This window comes from Monodon monoceros, unplaced genomic scaffold, assembly GCF_005190385.1.
Source record: "Monodon monoceros isolate NGI ecotype Baffin Bay Population unplaced genomic scaffold, NGI_Narwhal_1 Super_Scaffold_20, whole genome shotgun sequence".
Classification (NCBI taxonomy): Eukaryota; Metazoa; Chordata; class Mammalia; order Artiodactyla; family Monodontidae; genus Monodon; species Monodon monoceros.
The window spans coordinates 73,664,385-73,683,023 of NW_021703777.1; the positions used below are offsets into that span (position 1 = coordinate 73,664,385).

Sequence of the window (18,639 nt, forward strand, 5' to 3'; positions counted from 1 at the left end):
AAATGAACTAAAACCATACGAGATACCACTGCACATCTATCAGAGTAGTTACAATGAAATAGACTGTTAAGTGCTGGTGAAGATGGGAAGCAACTACATTCTTTTACATTGTTGGTAGAGTGAAACTGGTACAACTACTTTGAAAAAAATGTTTGGCAGTACCTACTATTGCTGAAGATATATATGCTCTGTGACCTAATAATTCTATTCATGGATATATACCCAATAAAACTGAGGGCTTATTTATGTACACAAAAAGACATGAACAGCATTATGGCAACTTTATTCATAATATGCCCAAACTGAGACAACCTAAATGTCCATTAACAGAATAATGAGTAAAGAAATTGTGACAGTCATATGGTGGAATACTACACAGCAATGAATGAGAATGAACTATTGCTACACATGATAACACAGATGCTTTCGCAGACTTAATGTTGACTGAAAGAAATTGGACACAAAAGAGAACATGTGTATGATTTCATTTACATGAAATCCATAAACATGAAAACCAATCTATAAGAATAGAAGTCAGAATTGTGGTTACCCCTGGTGGGGAACACTGGGAGGCAGCAGTGGGCCTTCTGGGCCCAGCTTGATCTGGATGGGGGTTACAAAGGTGTACACAGATTGTATTTGAAAAAACTAATTCAGTTGCATATTTAAGATTCGTGCATTTTACTGTATGCAAGTTACACCTAAAAGAAAATGCAAAGGTTCTTATCTTTTAGAGATAGATTTTGTATCCACAAACGAAATGATATGTCTGTGATTTGCTTTAAAATAATATAGGGAAAGAGGGTGGAGGTATGAATAAAATATGACTGGCCATGTGCGGACAGCTGTTGAAATCAGATGATGGGTATCTGGGGGGTTGTTATGCTGTTTGGTCTACTTTTGTAAATGTTTGGAAATTTCCTCAAAAAGTTAAAAAAATAATTAGCATTCATGAAAGTTTCATTCCAGAGTTAACTTACAGTTTCAATTGCCATTTCTATTGCTGCATTGTCTTCTGAGCTTGGACATTTCAGCAAGTGTTTAAGTGCCTGAAATGAGAATTGAATAGAAATTAAAAATTTTCAGACTGCTTTCACATTGGGAAAAACAAAGTTTTCACACAAACAAAGTAATCACAGTTTGTGAAAGTATCTTCATCTTAACCAGGAGCTTGCACAGTGTTGAGTCTTAAAATATATACTTAAAAGGCTGAGTGTAGTTTAAAAAGTGGAAGGATCCAGTTGACCCTTTGAAGAATCTAATTCTGATTTCAAATGAAATCAGAATGAAAAATGTGCCCTCTTTAGGTAGGAAGAGTTAATTATTTTCATTCATTTATTCACTCAACAAATATTTACTGACAACTTGCTGCTCTGTATATGAGACTGTGCTAGATGCTATGGAAAATACCAGGCCGTCTCTTTGTATCATGTACAATCTAATTGGAGAGATCTATGTGATGTGATGAAAATATAATTATTATAATCAAATATTTTAAGCCATAGTTGTCTAACTCCTGAACACCACACCACCACACCTATGAAGACGTTTAAAGTTATAAAAGTTTCAGAGACAAATGGGCAGTATTGCCAGTTGGCTTTACAGGTGGTCTGAAGAAGAAAACATGATTAGACATGAGGATGATCTTGAAGATAACACAGAGGAAAAGGACTTGAAGATGAACAGGTCTGTGGAAGGTGGGGAAGAGGGCAAAGAGGAACCCAGGTGGAGAACAGGGACGGGAGAAGGCTAGCGGAAGCGTAGGATTCTTCAATGGAAAAAGCTAGATGCCAGATTGGGAAGTTCAGGCTGGTTGGTCAATTGTGGAAATTCTCTTGAGTGCCAGCTAAGGAGTTTAGACTCAGTAACTAAGAGGCCAGAACAGCAAATTGATGGCCTGAATTCATACACAGACATGTTTCTTTGGCCAGCGAGATGTTATACAAATATCTGGGTCTATATTTTAATATTGACCCAGACTTGTGTTTCTTGTGAAAAAATCCTATGATCTGAGCTAGTAGGCCCAAACTCCTGAATGGCAACACTTTTTTGGAGGTGAGAAACAGCTGTTCCTTTCAGACAAAACGCGTCCCATCCAGCAGTCCCTACCCGGTCACTCAGTGAACGCACAGCCTGACCCTGCAGCTTCACTTGTTTACGTCCCTTGCTTGAACACCGTAACCCCTGCTTTAGGGGCTCTTTGTCAGTCGAAGTTAGTACCATTTGGGGAACAAAATGAAGGATGAGTTATAGACAGAGAAGCTAAAAACGAGGAAAATAGGAAACCATTGCCATAATCTAAAGTGAGGTGACCCAGGTTTGGATTATATGGATGGTAGTTAGAACGAAAAAGAGAGAGCTGTGAGAGAGGTTACGAAGGCAGAATGTGACTGGATGTGGGAGAGAGGGGAAGAGTTTAAGGCTGACTCTGAGATTTCAAATCTGGGTGTCTGGGAGCGTAATATATTTTAAAATATTACTTAAAATAATATCGTTATTTTAATGATTATCATTATTTTAATACCATTATTTATTTTATCTGATCATTCCTGCAGAGTCCAAAGTATGTTTTCTTGGCAAATACTCACTCGTGAATACTGGCCACACAGCAAGAAGAATTTTCCAGCCTGAAAATGTCTTTTTTCTCCTTCGAAATATAAGGCAATGCTTTGATAGTCCTCATTAGTAGTGTCTTCAGAACCTACAACAGAAATTCATTGAGTAAAATATCTGAGCAAAACTTGTTTACCTCTTATTGCTAATCTAAAAATAGGATCTAAAAAGAGGCGATCTAAAAAGAGGTGATGAAAACCTTTTAACAGCAAATATTATTATCAGTGTCTTTTTCATCACAAAACACATTCACCATAATAACCCCACATATCAATTATGTTCCATCTTCTTTTTGCTCTAAATAACAATCAGGAGAGGAAGTTATGACGCTTTGTGAGAAGCTGGGTTACGGTTTGACATTACCCTTAGTGACTTTTATCTTTCTTTAAGAGTCTCAATCTTATTTCCTAAAACAAGGAACAATCCAGGATTTCCCTAGGGTTTCAGAACAATCAGGAGCAAAGTTAACCATAATGCAAATGTAATCCATCTCCTTTCTCCAGTGCCCAGTTTAAACAATAGTCTGTATGTATTTGTCAGACAAGGGAGATGATACTCAAATGGACAACAGATGCTATTTAAAGATAATTACTGTTTTTCCTTTTTAAAAAAAATATTTATTTAATTAATTAATTTTTATTTGGCTGCACTGGATCTTAGTTGTGGGATGCGGGCTCTAGCGCCTTGACCAGAGATCAAACCCGGGCCCCCTGCATTGGGTGCGTGGGGTCTTAACCACCAGGGAAGTCCCTTTTCTGTTTTTCTTTTACAGGCTTAAACATATTAAGCACAGAAGACCCCAAAGCTGCTGGAATTCCAATTCATTGTTTATGTTTACGCATGAGAGTTGGAGGCCCAGTAGGGCACCAAAGTATAAGAACAGCTCTGTGTCTCCAGACCAAGGCAGATATGGAGTTTATAAAAGAAGGGAGTAAAGAAAGGTGAAGAAAAGTGTGTTATGTTTTGGGAGTGGGAGGGCATATGTGTGTATATGTGTGTGTGCATGATTTAGGATAAGCCACATCCTTCTGAAATTAGAAAAACTTAAATGCTTTCGTGCAATGATGATTTGCAATTGTTAGGACAGAAATGTCATCTGTCATGTTAAACATTAATATTGGTAATGTTGCTTTTATTTGTATTTCCTTTTTTTCTTTAGCTCTTTATTTTCTCCAATTACCTGAATGACTTCCTAAGACATTAGAAGATGCTTTTACCTATTACTTCCCTTGAAGACTGAAACAAAAATTTTCTCATGAATCCCACCAACAATTCTTACAGTCATTTTGTGAATTGTAAAAAAACGAAATAACATAACAGGACAAATATTATAATTCCACTTATAAAAGGTACCACGAGTAGTCAAAATCATAGCGACAGAAAGTAGAACAGTGGTTATGAGGCTGGGAGGTGAGGGGAATGGGAGCTCTTGTTTAATGGGTATATAGTTTTAGTTTAGGATGATGACAAAGTTCTGGAGACGGATGTGGTGATAGCTGCACAACAATGCGAATGTACTTAATGCAACCAAACTGTTCACTTAAAAATGGTTAAAATGGTAAATTTACATTATGTATATTTTACAATAAAAAAGGAAAAAAAGAAGAAAAATCACACCACAAATAATGTTATACATGGCCCATGAAGTGAAAAATCTGAAAATTGTTTCAGTAATTTCTAAGAATAATTACAAACGTGGGAAGAAAACGTATAAGCCAGTATTCTCAGAATATAAAATTTTCTTTTGTACTTTCAAAATCTTTAAAAACCACATCACATATTCTCTTTTTTTTGCGGTACGTGGGCCTCTCACTGTTGTGGCCTCTCCCGTTGCGGAGCACAGGCTCCGGACGCGCAGGCTCAGCGGCCATGGCTCACAGGCCTAGCTGCTCCGCGGCATGTGGGATCCTCCTAGAACGGGGCACAAACCCGTGTCCCCTGCATCGGCAGGCGGACTCTCAACCACTGCGCCACCAGGGAAGCCCCCATATATTCTTAATTTATAACTCAATTAAAAAAATTTATGAAAACATTTACTTTTTCAAAAATCATTCTTCATTTCCTATTACCTTCATCTTGGAACCGTGCTTTACCAGGTTCCTTGAGCAGTAGCAGGATTTGGGGAACCTGGCCTCTCGCAGAAGTCACCCAAAACACCTTAATTTTTGAAAATGGTCTTATAATTCCGTCTCATCTTTAAGGTATAGTAGGGATCTTGAAATCTAACAAGTTACATATAGCTGGTGTGTGTGTCTGTGTATAAATGGTGTGTGTGCACGTCCTTGTGAATATAAAAATCTGATCATTAGACCATAAGAGTCAAAGCGTTCCTTTGATAAAGTCTTTAAGAGAAATTAGGGAATAAAACGATATTTACCGATAATGTCCGCATAGATTTCCATTTTGTTGTGCTGCTGAGCCAGTGTGAAAGCTTCATTATTACATTTGGACATAACAAGAAACTGGATGGCAGACCCGTAGTCACCTAGCTGTAGAAAAAACCTGAAACAAAGTACTTTAATGAACTTGACTCATTTAAAAGAAGTTTATCATTTACAAAATAAGATCTTTTTCAACCTGGAGAAACAATTTAAAAGTAAAAATGTATTCAGTAAACTGCAGTTCTATACCATATGTTTATATTTGGAAAACATACTCTCATACGTTGACCACAACAAACAGCCTTTGAATTTAAACACTTAGATATAATTTTTACACCCCCCCCCAAAACAGAATAAGTATTCCATTTGAATCGATTTTTTGATAAGAGGAAGCGGGGGCTCTCTTTTAAGGTTCGTTTTTGGAAGTCCAAAAATATTAATGCGTTATGTTACCGGGCTACCATCTTGGCTCCATCCAGGGACTGGGTTTCTCTGACAATACTGACAGCCTTTTCTGGATTGTTGAGGTGGTCCAGGTAGATGCGGATCACGCTGTTCCACTGTTTTGCGTTCTCATAAGCCACAACAGCTTCTTTGTATCTATAAGAGATACTTATTTCAGACAAACTTTCTTAACACTGTCACATTTGGGGAAAAAAATGTCAGTAAATGTTTGGGACACTTTTTTATTGATGGTGGTTGCTTATTTTTCTTGAACTTCTTCATTTTTTATCAGAAAGAATACCAGGAACAATTTCACTAAAATATGTTCTTTTCAGAGGTTTGATAAACTAACAGTAAAATACCAATTTTACTGTTTTCTCATCTGAACCATATATATACAATTTTTACATCTTATTGTTTTTGTTAGAGTGGAAAGATTATAATAGTAATATAGGCTTATTTTAGAAAACAGAAAATAAGGCATTTTTCACAATTAGAGACATAGCTTAACAGTGATACATAAAATCATTGTGTGTTGACCTCTAGACAGAGCTCAAGACTTCTGTTCAGTCCCCATGAGCTCTCTAGCTCTTTCCGTTTTAACAAGACACTTAATGTACATCTCTTTCTTAAGGTTACTTTTCTAAAAGTAGAAGGAAGTAACCTTTCAAAATCTCTTAATACATATTGCTAAATAACTTTCTAAAGACTTTAGAAATTTACAGTCTCATCAGTCATGTAAAACAAGTGCTTTTTGACAATATGGTTATTAGTTTAAAATAAATCTTTTCCCAATAAGTTAAAATGATATACTGTTTGCTTTAATTTAATTACTGTTAGTGAGATAGAACTTTTTCACGTTTGCATAAAATATAATTTCATAACTGTATTTCTTCCTTGTCTTTAGCCCATTTCCTCCTAGTGCCTTTGAGTTTCTTGTATTAAAGTTCCAGGAAATATTTGTATATTTAGGATACCAACTATCCATTGCTATATTTTAATACTGTTTTGTGGCTTAAACAGTGCAGCCATAGGCATGAACTTCATGTTTCTTCCCTTTTCTTTTCCTCTGCATCTGTAAGTTATCGTCCTTAATAAAATGACTATTGCCTAACTTCATTTTCATGCCATATTATATCAAAATTTCAACTTCTAATATTTAACCCTCAAGTAAAAATGAGATTTTAGTCCATATATGAATACATAAAGGACTGACTGAGGTATATAAAAGTGTGGGAAAAATTTAATAGTCTGGCACTTCAAGCCAGGTGAGGAGTAAAGATATCTTCTGTCTTTCTGTGCTCTGCCTTTCTTAGAGGGTTGCAAATATCAATAGTTAATTTATAAAACATTCTTTTAAATTTGTATAAAATTGAGAAATTGTACAAACCTTCCATCTGCTTCTTTAGCTTTGGCATACTGCAAATGAATCTTTGGAGAAGAAACATGAGGCAGAAGTTCACCAACTTTTGCCCTAGAAAGGTAGGTTTAGGAGAATAATATCAGCACTACATTTGCTCTAAAAGTAGCTTCCTACAATCAGATATTCATTTTTAGGATTCAAAAAACAGTTATCATGATCTTTAAAAAATCTTGGCCTCCTACAGGTAAAAGATTTAATTGCTCTTTTTCCGGCCCGCAACCCCACTAGCCCACCCTCTGTGGGAAAATGAAGGTTAGTTCATTAACTCTTTGGGGACAACAGGGCTTTTTTATTCTAGCAATTTATCTATCAGGTATTTCCCCATATTAAACCAAGAAAATGTGCTGTTCTTTGAAAAAGGAACTATTAATGTAAACTCATCTAAAAAGAAAAAGAGGAGATGGAAGGAAGGCCCAGATAGAGGCAACAATTGTACAGCTGGGAGGAGCAGCAAGAAAACCAGTGGGGAGATGGTCAACACACATTCATCTCCACACCTGCTCAGAACAAATTTTAGCAAATTCTTACCAGTTCTTACAGCGGATGTAAACAGATGCTGCTTTGTCATAGTAGAGACCTTTTTCATAGAGTTGAGCTGCTTCTGAAAATTGCTAAAATAATATGAGATTATCAAAATACTAAATTTATTATGTATGAGACCACATGAATATTTATTCACAGAAAAGTCTACCTTCATATTCTCCAATATGGCTCCACAGTCTCTTTTAAGGACCCTGCTGGGGTGCTTGAGGGCTAGGCTAACCCCTCGGCGGATGTCTCCCATTCTTATGGACATCTGGGCCACGCCAGCCAGACATACCTCATCATGTTCCTGAAATTAGAAGGCAAATAACTAATGAATCAGACCCTAACTTAAAATGATGTATTCTAGCCAAACAATTTAAATCTAAAATGAGCCCAAAGGTTATGGTTTACTTTCATTAATCTTTTTCTGGCAAATCTCAAGATTTTGAAATAACATTGAGTCTTTTTAAAAAAATCATCTGTTGTAAAGTTATATTTTTTTCTTTAGAAGTCTAGATCTTTTGTGCTCAAGACCAAATTTTTACTGCCCCTCTGTCGTAATACCTTGCATTTCTTTGTATGTCTTCTTGGTATAAAATTTTACGTGAGAGGAAATATACTGGGCACATAGCATAAATGCTATGTATGAATAACATTAAGAGAGAAAATATTTATCAAACTGAAAATTTCTCTACTAGGCCTGATGAAACATAAAACCTTTATTTATTTATTTTGTGACAGAGGAACTGAATTTTATATTTTATTTAATTTTAAATAACTTAAATGGCCACATGTGACTAGTGGTGACTGTCTTTAATAACACAATTAAGGACGAACTTAAATAGATGCAGCCAAACAAAGAAAACGTCAAAACCCCAAGAGATAAATGAACAAAGGATATAATCAGGCAATTCATAAAAAAACATACAATTGGCCAATAAATAAATAAAACATGCTTGACTTCACTAATAATCAAACACACACAAAGTAAAATGAAATACCTTCTTTTTTTTGGTTGATCAAATTGGTAGAGATTGGTAATGTTGAGAATGTGAGGGAAACAGACACTTTCCTACACAACTAACAGCTGGATGAATTACTACAAGTTCTTTTGGAGAGCAATCTAGCAGTACAAAAAATTAAAAGCACACATTTTATGACCTAGAATCCCACCTGTAAGAATATATCCTGCAGAAATACCATTTTAAGTAGCTAAAGATATATATACTAGGTAGAATATTCACTGTGGTGTTTTTGATAGAAACAAAACCCCAAACAACTACAATATAATCAGTAAGGGAGTGGATGAAAAAAACATGGTACATCCAAACAACGAAATTTTAGAAGCTCTTAAAAAATTAAAACATTCACAATGTACTGATTTGGAAAGACCATAAAGCAAAATGCTGCTTTTCACAGAATGGATTCTCAGTTGATCTTTGCTGAATGAATGGAAGTGAATGATTTCATTTTTAGTAAAAATCCCTATTATATACATATCTGTATGCTTAGCAGAGATTCTGGATGGAAATATATAAAATCATGAACAGTGGTTACCATTAAGGAGTGTGGATGGAGGAGAGAACGCTGGACTCTCACTTTGCAGGTTAACATACTTTGGTGATTTTTCAAATTGACTATACTGAAATTGTATTACTTTTGTAATAAAATGCTAGATATAATATAGAAAAGAAAAAGATTTTCAATCTTGACATCACCTAACTTAAAAACATCCATTTTTATCGCAAAATTTAGCTTCTGGAGCTAAAATTCTGGGATCATCTGGGATGGGAGAATGGACTGGAATGGTGGGGGTAAAGTACATGCTTACCAGGTTCATCACAAAAGATACAGCATAAGGAATAAAATGGCAGAACAAACTTTTATGGACTGGGAATTCACTTTCAAAGTGGTTACTGAAACTTTTTAAGAGTAAAAGGAACAGCTTTATGAAAATCAATAGCTAGCCTGTAATTGGGAAGAGATAAAAATCATACTCCCAACCTTAATATGAAGCTAATAATTAGGGTGTATGGAAAACACAGCTTTTTCAGACTGATAAAAATATTGTCAACTTCAGTTTTTAAGAGTCCAGTGTTTTAAAATGATTTAACCATATCCTTGCAAAGCTGTTAATAAACTGAAAAAAGGCTCACCTGCTACATAGGGAATAAATACAATGCAAATAAGATTATTTTTTAAAGGAAACTAACAACAAACCCAAAGATAATTATGCATATCTTATCTTTATTCAAGGTTTTACCTTATTATCACCTGTTATTCCTTTCTCATAATGAGCCAAAGCATTTACATAATCACCCCTGAAAAAAAAATGTGAATTTTAATACACATTTAAGTATCTTATTTACATATACAAGATTTAAAAGATCATCTGTCACTGAATTGCTTAAGCACATAAAAGGTGTGATATACAACATTTATACATGCATTCTTTCAAGTGCAGTCCATTATTTTGCTACTTTAGAAATAATTATTAAGCTAGATTTTGCTAAGACTGTAAGGTACTAACTTGGCAGTATGCTAGGCATTTTGGGGAAGCACATTAAATTTTATGGGTCACTTTTGCTTAATTATTTCCTTTAGGGCACTAAAGACAATCATGTGACCATAAAAAAGAATGTTTTTTCCAAACACCCAATATTTATAAGTACAATACGTATTAAGAGAATCTGGGTAGAAATGAAGGAAAGCACTGGGGATGACAGTATTAAGGGCCCTGGTTCTTATTCTGATTAGAAGTATTGTACATGAAATAAATAATGCCACTCCCTATTCCCATGACCAATGCTAACATGGATCTGCATATCTAGAAGTCATATTTATTACCTCAATTCATTTTTATTGCTTGGAACAGAATGGACCAGTGATTTACTTAAGATCAATTTGGAGATCCATTGTCCTCTGAGAAATCATCTCCTCCATAATAAATTAATCAGCTCTGAAAATGGCATTATTTGAGCTCTACCTTATCAGCTTAGACCAGTTATTCAACCTCTCTCATCCTCACTCAGTTTCCTCATCTGTTGGTTACAAGGAATTTTCTGGAAGAGAAGCCGATTGAGAACTTTGTTTTGGACAGCCCAGGGCTTCATAGTCAGCACTGTTCCTAAGTGCGAATTTCTAATACTTGGACCAAATTACATCAACACAGCTAGAGATGTCTCCTGATAGTTCCTCCTTCAGGAGCCTGAGGTTTTCCTTGGGCAAACCCAGTTAGGAGATGCTAAATTGTGACTTTGGAACTCTCACTTTATTTTTATGGTATTTTAGTTCACTCACTTTATTATTATTTTATTTTGGAACTCTCATGTGGATCTAGCTCATTATTCTAGTGCCAGGCTGGAGAGCTAAATCCCTCCCACAGGTGGCAGACTGGTCCTGCTTTGATCTAATCAATGGATGCAGAATAAAACAGACTGATGGAACCGAGCACAGGCCTAGGGCCTTAGCATCAAAATCAGCAGCTAGTGGCTACTAGGATATCGGATGATGATGAGATATACTTAGTTCATTACTATTATCACAAGGGAAAGTCTCCTGATTTTGGGGGCTGGGGTGTGTATCTAGATCAGGGTCCAGGGGTCAGCACAGAAATAGCAGTGAAAGTTTTGGGAATTGGTGGCTTCACGGTGAAGTGTTGAGCAGAAAGGGTTAAAAAAATATCAAAAACATCACAGGCTTTCAACTGGCTCAGCTCATCTGACTATAACGAGACAGTTTTTGAGGGTCTGCTACAAAAACTTTGATTCTCCTGAAAGAAGAGACAATGGAAGTTTTCTGGATGGTTCCAGGGCTTACTTTGGTGTTTGTGCTCTGACAGGAGATGGTGGGTCATCTCCCAACGTATTGACCCTTTTTACTCTAAGACCCAGTCACTCTCAGGACAGACACGGAGGGCCTTGTCCATTGTGTTATGTACTAAGATTCCTATTTGACCTTTTCAACATATAGATTAATTGTATAAGAGGCAGAAATGTGCCAAATTTAGATCAAGGTTGACTAAGAAGAAATAAAATCTCCAAAAGTTTTTATTTGCAAAATGGAAAATTTTAAATAAGGTATCTTGGTTAGAAATGAAAGAATACTTTTGATGGAATAATTTCTACAACTATTATCTGTCAAGATTCTCAATGAACCTAAAGTCTATAGAAAACAAAGTGGAACTATATAAAAATGTTGTTTTAAATGCTAGAACCATATTTTCTTTGTTCAAAAAACAGTATTTTTCCCATTTTATAGTTTTTGAAATTGGAATGTATCCTATAATAAATGTCAAAAGAAATTGTCCAGTTGTGATGTAACTGCCATTGCACATATACCTGTGAACTTATATTTGCAAATGAATTATTCATTTTTTGTCTCTGCAGGTATCTGCATTAGTGGCATTAACCATGGCTGAAGGTGAGTTTACAATTGGATCTTGAATGCCTCTAAACTTACACTTTTATGCAGCATTGAAATGTATAGTCTGTCAATTAAGACTACTGACAGTTAAGACCATCTAGCAATTAACAGCACTAGAAAATTCTAAATCTCTCAGAATGGATTATGGCATTTTCAAAGGTAGGAAAGATCTGTGAAGCCTATTCATCATGCATCATGAAGGATTATTATTCTAGCACTATATATCCACCTGTGAAAAGTTTCTGGCTTGATTTTCAACATTAACTGTTGAATTTTTATCTATGTGCAATTCAATTTACAAAAGAAAAAGTACAAAGTTAAGCAAATAGAAGTTGTAGAACAAAGCCTGGTATTTTTCACTGTGCCTTGAAATCACACTGCAAATCCTCAAAGTATTCAAAGAGGTCAAGGTCATGCACTTAGGTTAAGAAAAGCAGAGTCACCCCCAATGTTTATGTGTAACTGTTGTTGGCCGAATGCGATTCAAAATAATATTTAGACTCTAAATATAGAAAAGGCTTAGACCCGAACTTAGACTTTGATGCTGAAAATGCAAGTGGATAAATACATGGATAAGACATCATTAGTTAGAATAAAACACTTTTTGGATATATAATTAATATGGCTTTTTCCACCTAAGAAACAATTATTAAATCAATGGATTTAATTATTAAATCAATGGCCTTATAATGAACAGCAGTTTAGAACTGAAGATATTCAATAATTAGATACTGACTGAAACATATAAAGACAAGTACTTACGTGAATTCAAGCTGAATAGCATATTCTTTTGATATAAACGGTATTTGGTCTGGGGCTAAACGCTTTGCCAGTTGTAGAGCACTGTCCCAGTGCTGTAAATCCCTTCTCATCTATTAGGAAGAGAGAGATATTAATTTCAAATAGCAAATTATTCTGCACAGTCACCATATAGTTTTTAATAAAAGTGATTACAGATACTTTTTGTTTAAAAAATGAAACTTGGTCTTTCCAAAGACAATAAATTACTATAGCATACATTCTCAATGCAGGTGACAGAGCCTCCAAAAGGGTGAAAATTGGTTCTTGGAGACCAAAAACATCTTGGCTATTACAATGGTTTGTGGCCCTCCAAAACTCAATCCTAAACAAAATCTTATTCTCTTTAGTATTTAATTTTTCTCCATAGGAAAAAATTAAATTGAATTAAAATTAATTCAATCAGCTAAATTAAAATTAATATTTCTTCTTAGAGGGGAGATAATAAAGAAAAAGTTGAGAAATACTTTACTATAGGAACTGATGTTATTTTCTGAGAAAATCTGAACCTATATCATGAGATGAATAGTAGCAAACGTAAATATAACGTGAACGTGTCTTTCTCTCTGGCTCCCAAGGTCTTTTGGCTGTGTCTGGTACACAATTCCACATATAAACTAACCATTAAAGATTAAACCATTAATTTTTTAGAGTTCATTCCTCACTTTATTCACTCTTTGTAAAGAATTAATAATGGCTAACATTTTGTAAGTGCTATTTTCTGCCAGGTACTGTTTTAGGACATTAGCCTATTTACTTTTCACAACTAGGCTTTTTGTAATGAGCTGCTCTTGTGCCCATTTTAGGGATCCAGAAACTGAGGCAAAGAGAGGCTAGTTTTGCACACAAAGTCTCATTGTTAGTGTGTGGCAGGGCTGGGCAGTAGGGCTTTGTTTCCAACCTCTTTACTTAGCTAACCTATCAGTCTTCAAAGTGAGGTTAAAGGAACAACAGGGTGCAATCACCTCTTTCCACTGTGAAGCCATCACCTTAAATCCTTTACAAATCCAGCAGCACACAAGTGTCCACAGCTAATGCAGAAGAGCTGGGATGACATCGTTGCCCTCACTCAGTGTAGCCATGTTCCTACTTCAGTGCTTACCAATCCAAGTTCTGAAAATTTCCCAGGGTGTCCCCAATGAGCTCAAATAATGTTGTAAAATTATCTATTTTTTTCTTAAAACAAAAGTAATTTAGTTCACTTAAAATTTAAAAATGAAAATTTGCTATAGAACAATTTGAAAAGAGAAGTTGTGAAATCAACAGCAAATATGCTTCCCTCTATGTGGTTGTAGAAATGCTGGCTGGGGTGAAATAATGTGAGTGTCAGCAGCCACCATCTCTGTCTTTACAGCCCTTCAGGCACTGTTCCAAAAGATCTAATCTCATTATTAAATCTTTACAACACCCTGTGGGCTAGATATTGTTATCCCTCCTTTAAATGGGATCTAGGGCACAGAGAGATGAAATAACTTGTCCAAGGTTACACAGAGCTGGGATCTGAACCCAGCCACGTCCGACTCTAAAGTCCACGTTCTTAACCGCTACTCTACACAGCCACAGCTCTCTCCTTCCTTGCGTTGAACTAGGTCCTTCACTCCTTTCTGATCCTTCCCCTGCAACACTCACCTCTGGGAAACTGGTGATGATACACAAGCCTTAACCCCCTCTTCATACACAACAGAATTTCACATAATAAATAAAAGACAAATGCGCCTCAATTTTCCCATTTGGAAAATAGAGAAAATAATAGTATTATCTCACAGGACTGTTGTGAAGGTTAAATGAATTAAAATATGTCAATGCTTAAAAAAGTGCCTGGCACATGTGAGCACTCAATAAATGGTGGCTGTTCAGAGATAAACCCACGCACCTATGGTCACCTTATCTTTGATAAAGGAGGCAAGCATATACAATGGAGAAAAGACCGCCTCTTCAATAAGTGGTGCTGGGAAAACTGGACAGGTACATGTAAAAGAATGAAATTAGAACACTCCATAACACCATACACAAAAATAAACTCAAAATGGGTTAAAGTCCTAAATGTAAGGCCAGACACTATAAAACTCTTAGAGGAAAACATAGGAAGAACACTCTGACATAAATCACAGCAAGATCCTTTTTGACCCACCTCCTAGAGAAATGGAAATAAAAACAAAAATAAACAAATGGGGCCTAATGAAACTTAAAAGCTTTTGCACAGCAAAGGAAAACATAAACAAGACGAAAAGACAACCCTCAGAATGGGAGAAAATATTTGCAAATGAAGCAACTGACAAAGGATTAATCTCCAAAATTTACAAGCAGCTCATGCAGCTCAATATCAAAAACAGAAACAACCCAATCCAAAAATGGGCAGAAGACCTAAACTGACATTTCTCCAAAGAAGATATAGAGATTGCCAACAAACACATGAAAGGATGCTCAACATCACTAATCATTAGAGAAATGCAAATCAAAACCACAATGAGGTATCACCTCACACCGGTCTGAATGACCATCATCAAAAAATCTACAAACAATAAATGCTGGAGAGGGTGTGGAGAAAAGGGAACCCGCTTGCACCGTTGGTGGGAATGTAAATTGATACAGCCACTATGGAGGTTCCTTAAAAGACTTAAAATAGAACTACCATATGACCCAGCAATCTCACTACTGGGCATACGCCCTGAGAAAACCATAATTCAAAAAAAGTCATGCACCACAATGTTCATTGCAGCTCTATTTACAATAGCCAGGACATGGAACCAACCTAAGTGTCCATCGACAGATGAATGGATAAAGAAGATGTGGCACATATATACAATGGAATATTACTCAGCCATAAAAAGAAACGAAATTGAGTTATTTGTAGTGAGGTGGATGGACCTAGAGTCTGTCATACAGAGTGAAGTAAGTCAGAAAGAGAAAAACGAATACTGTATGCTAACACATATACATGAAATCTAAAAAAAAAAAAAAAGGTTCTGAAGAACCTAGGGGCAGGACAGGAATAAAGACGCAGACTAGAGAATAGATTTGAGGACGCGGGGATAGGGAAAGGTAAGCTGGCATGAAGTGAGAGAGTGGCATGGACAAATATACACTACCAAATGTAAAATATATAGCTAGTGGGAAGCAGCCATACAGCACAGGGAGATCAGCTCGGTGCTTTGTGACTACCTAGAGGGGTGGGATAGGGAGGGTGGGAGGGAGACGCAAGAGGGAGGAGATATGGGGATATATGTATACGTATAGCTGATTTACTTTGTTATAAAGCAGAAACTAGCACACCATTGTAAAGCAATTATACTCCAATGAAGATGTTAAAAGAAACAAAAAAAAATACTCTTAACATAAACATCTTTGTCTATAAAATAAAGAAGAAAGAAAGAGAAATGGTGGCTGTTTTTATTTGTGTGCGTTTTTGTAAGTTACGGAATCTGTCCTCTCTGGACACAGTCTGACTTCAAATTATTTGGTAATGTTACAATACCATGCCTTTTATGGCTCCACAGAATGCAGAATGAAAATATTTCTAAAGTTAAAGAATACTCAGGAATTCTTAAAGCTGAAGTCTGAATTCTAGGAGGGGGAAGGCATGTGGTATCTGTTGCTGAGAGATTTTTAACTGTACAAAAGGTGAGAGCCTCTTTGCACGTTTTTCCCCTCATTTGCTGCCATACCTCCAGGGCAGCAATGGGACAGCTGGATGCCAGGTACAGGTCCTGAGCCAGGTTGAAATCATTAGTAAACATGGCAAGATGTCCTGCCAAAAGACTGTAGTCCTCTATTCCCTACAAATAAAAGCAGTTTTAATGAGAAGAAATACAAGGTTTTTTTGTTTTTTTTTTTTTTGCGGTATGTGGGCCTCTCACTGCTGTGGCCTCTCCCGTTGCGGAGAGGGGGGGCTCACGGGTCCAGCCGCTCCGCGGCATGTGGGATCTTCCCGGACCGGGGCACGAACCCTTGTCCCCTGCATCGGCAGGTGGACTCTCAACCACTGTGCCACCAGGGAAGCCCAATACGAGGGTTTTTTATTTAAGGACTGTACTTAGGAGGAAGTGGTAGTGGTCTATCAATTAATTTGTTTATGAGTTAGGTAAGATTAACTGCAGAAATTTTAAATGTTTGACTAAACACCATTTAAATGCTAATCTGATAATTCCCATAAGATGCTGTTTACCTTTATTTGTTCCAAGGACATCACCATGCCAACGTTTCCAATTGTTCGATAAACACGGATTGCAAACTCCACTTCCATGTGGTGTAGACAAGCTCTGGCCAACTCATTCCAGGCAGCATGATCATTCAGAATCTTGCACATTTCCCAAGCATCAGAAAATCTAGCAGTTGAGTACATAAGCTTAATCACGGAGCTCTATTTGCCCCCTATTAGGCAATTTTCAGATTGTATATAATTTAATGTTATGCCCTAGATAAATTTTGCAGAAACATTTCTTAATCTTTAGTCATTTTCAAGTTATGAAAAGCTATATAAACTTTTCTTCCAGTTTTATGCAGATGTTTTTTCTTGAATTTCTTGAATTAATCTGAATCTATTCTGTATAACCACCTTCCCTCATCAACAACTAATTCTGTTTATTTATTTTTGGTTTACTTCACACACAGATGAAAATTATTTTTGTTCTCACATAATTCTAATAAAATTAGTACTCTAGCCCTATAAACTGGGAACTTTAAAACAGAGGTCAGCAAACTATGGCCCACAGCTGCCTGTCTTGGAGAATAAAGTGTGAGTGGAACACAGACACTCACCCGCCCGCTCTTTACGGACTGTCTTGGCTGCGCTTGCACTGCAACTGACCTAAGTAGGTGTGACAGACGCTATGGCCCTTAACGCCTGAAATACTTACCATCTGGACCATAACAGTAAAAGCTTGCTGACCTCTGGTATAAAACTTAACCATAAATACCAGTGAGATTTTTTGTGGAACCCCTACATTAATGAATATGTTACGCCTCCCCCTCTATTCACTGATGCATTTTTCCATCCAACACACATTCACTGAGCACCATTATGTGCCAGGAACCAAGACGTAAGGCTCAAATGCAGATCACTGTCCTTTAGGCAGTCATACTTGGGGAAGGTGGAAGAGCCAGGTAAGAAAACAGATGACTATGACACAGTATGACAAAGGTACTGGAGTGCCTACAATATGTGAATCTTTGTGCTAAGTGCTTTGTATAAATTATCTCGCTGGATCACCCTAACGACCCTATCCACTATGTATTATTATTATTTCTCCTTTAGAGCTGAGGAAAGTGAGGCTTAGAGGCCTTAAAAATCCAGCCCAGGTCACACAGTGGTAAGAGATAACATGTGCTAAACCACTCTGCACACTGGATCCTGGTTCTGAGGCAACACATCGGAAAGGCCCTGACCTAGACTGCCTGTGGTCGGGGCTTCTGGGAAGGCTTCCTGGAGGAGGAGAGCGCCCCACTGTATGGTGAAGAATGAAGAGTTACTATCTACAGAGACAGGGAGGGGCAGCCCAAGATGAGAAAGCAGCTCGTGCCAAGGCAAGAAATCATGAAAAATACTGAATCCAAGCAGTCAGTGCACGGAGAGGAGTGGAGGAATGGGGACAGATGAGGCTAGTATTAAATCATCATGAGCCTAGCATGTCATGCTGAGGTCCCTGAGAAGCAGGGGTTTCTTCCTAAAGGCAACAGGAAGTCACTGGAAGATCTTCACCAGGGAAACGACAGGATCAGATTCACATTTTCCAAAGTGTGTACAGAATAGGTTAGATTGTCATGAGGCTACCATAAGAGAGAGTAGTCAGGAAGTGGTTCCGCTATACATTACTCCACGTGAGGGCCTGAGTTAAGGTGGGGGAATAGCAGAGGACAAAAGGACCTGGTGTATGTGTGTGGGGGGTGTGTGTCTGTGTGTGTGTGAGGGTATGTGTGTGTGTGAGGGTGTGTGTGTGTGAGGGTGTTGACTGTGTGTGTGTGTGTGTGCATGTGAGGGTGTATGTGTGTGTATGTGAGGGGTGTGTCTGTGTGTGAGGGTGTGTGTGAGGG

General features: G+C 36.9%; 1 protein-coding gene across 4 annotated transcripts in view; it reads right to left on the reverse strand.

Annotated features, from left to right (window-relative positions):
* Positions 1 to 18,639, reverse strand: part of WDR19 (WD repeat domain 19) — an 84,419-nt gene that overhangs the window by 22,377 nt on the left and 43,403 nt on the right. For all 4 annotated transcript variants that reach the window (XM_029234599.1, XM_029234598.1, XM_029234601.1 and 1 more), the window contains 11 exons: positions 16,775 to 16,934; positions 16,275 to 16,385; positions 12,574 to 12,683; positions 9,650 to 9,707; positions 7,553 to 7,693; positions 7,390 to 7,472; positions 6,829 to 6,912; positions 5,448 to 5,594; positions 4,991 to 5,115; positions 2,589 to 2,701; positions 981 to 1,049 (listed from right to left, as the gene is read on the reverse strand). In XM_029234599.1, coding sequence (XP_029090432.1) covers positions 981 to 1,049; positions 2,589 to 2,701; positions 4,991 to 5,115; positions 5,448 to 5,594; positions 6,829 to 6,912; positions 7,390 to 7,472; positions 7,553 to 7,693; positions 9,650 to 9,707; positions 12,574 to 12,683; positions 16,275 to 16,385; positions 16,775 to 16,934 — 1,201 coding nt within the window. The remainder of the gene's footprint in view (positions 1 to 980; positions 1,050 to 2,588; positions 2,702 to 4,990; positions 5,116 to 5,447; positions 5,595 to 6,828; positions 6,913 to 7,389; positions 7,473 to 7,552; positions 7,694 to 9,649; positions 9,708 to 12,573; positions 12,684 to 16,274; positions 16,386 to 16,774; positions 16,935 to 18,639) is intronic.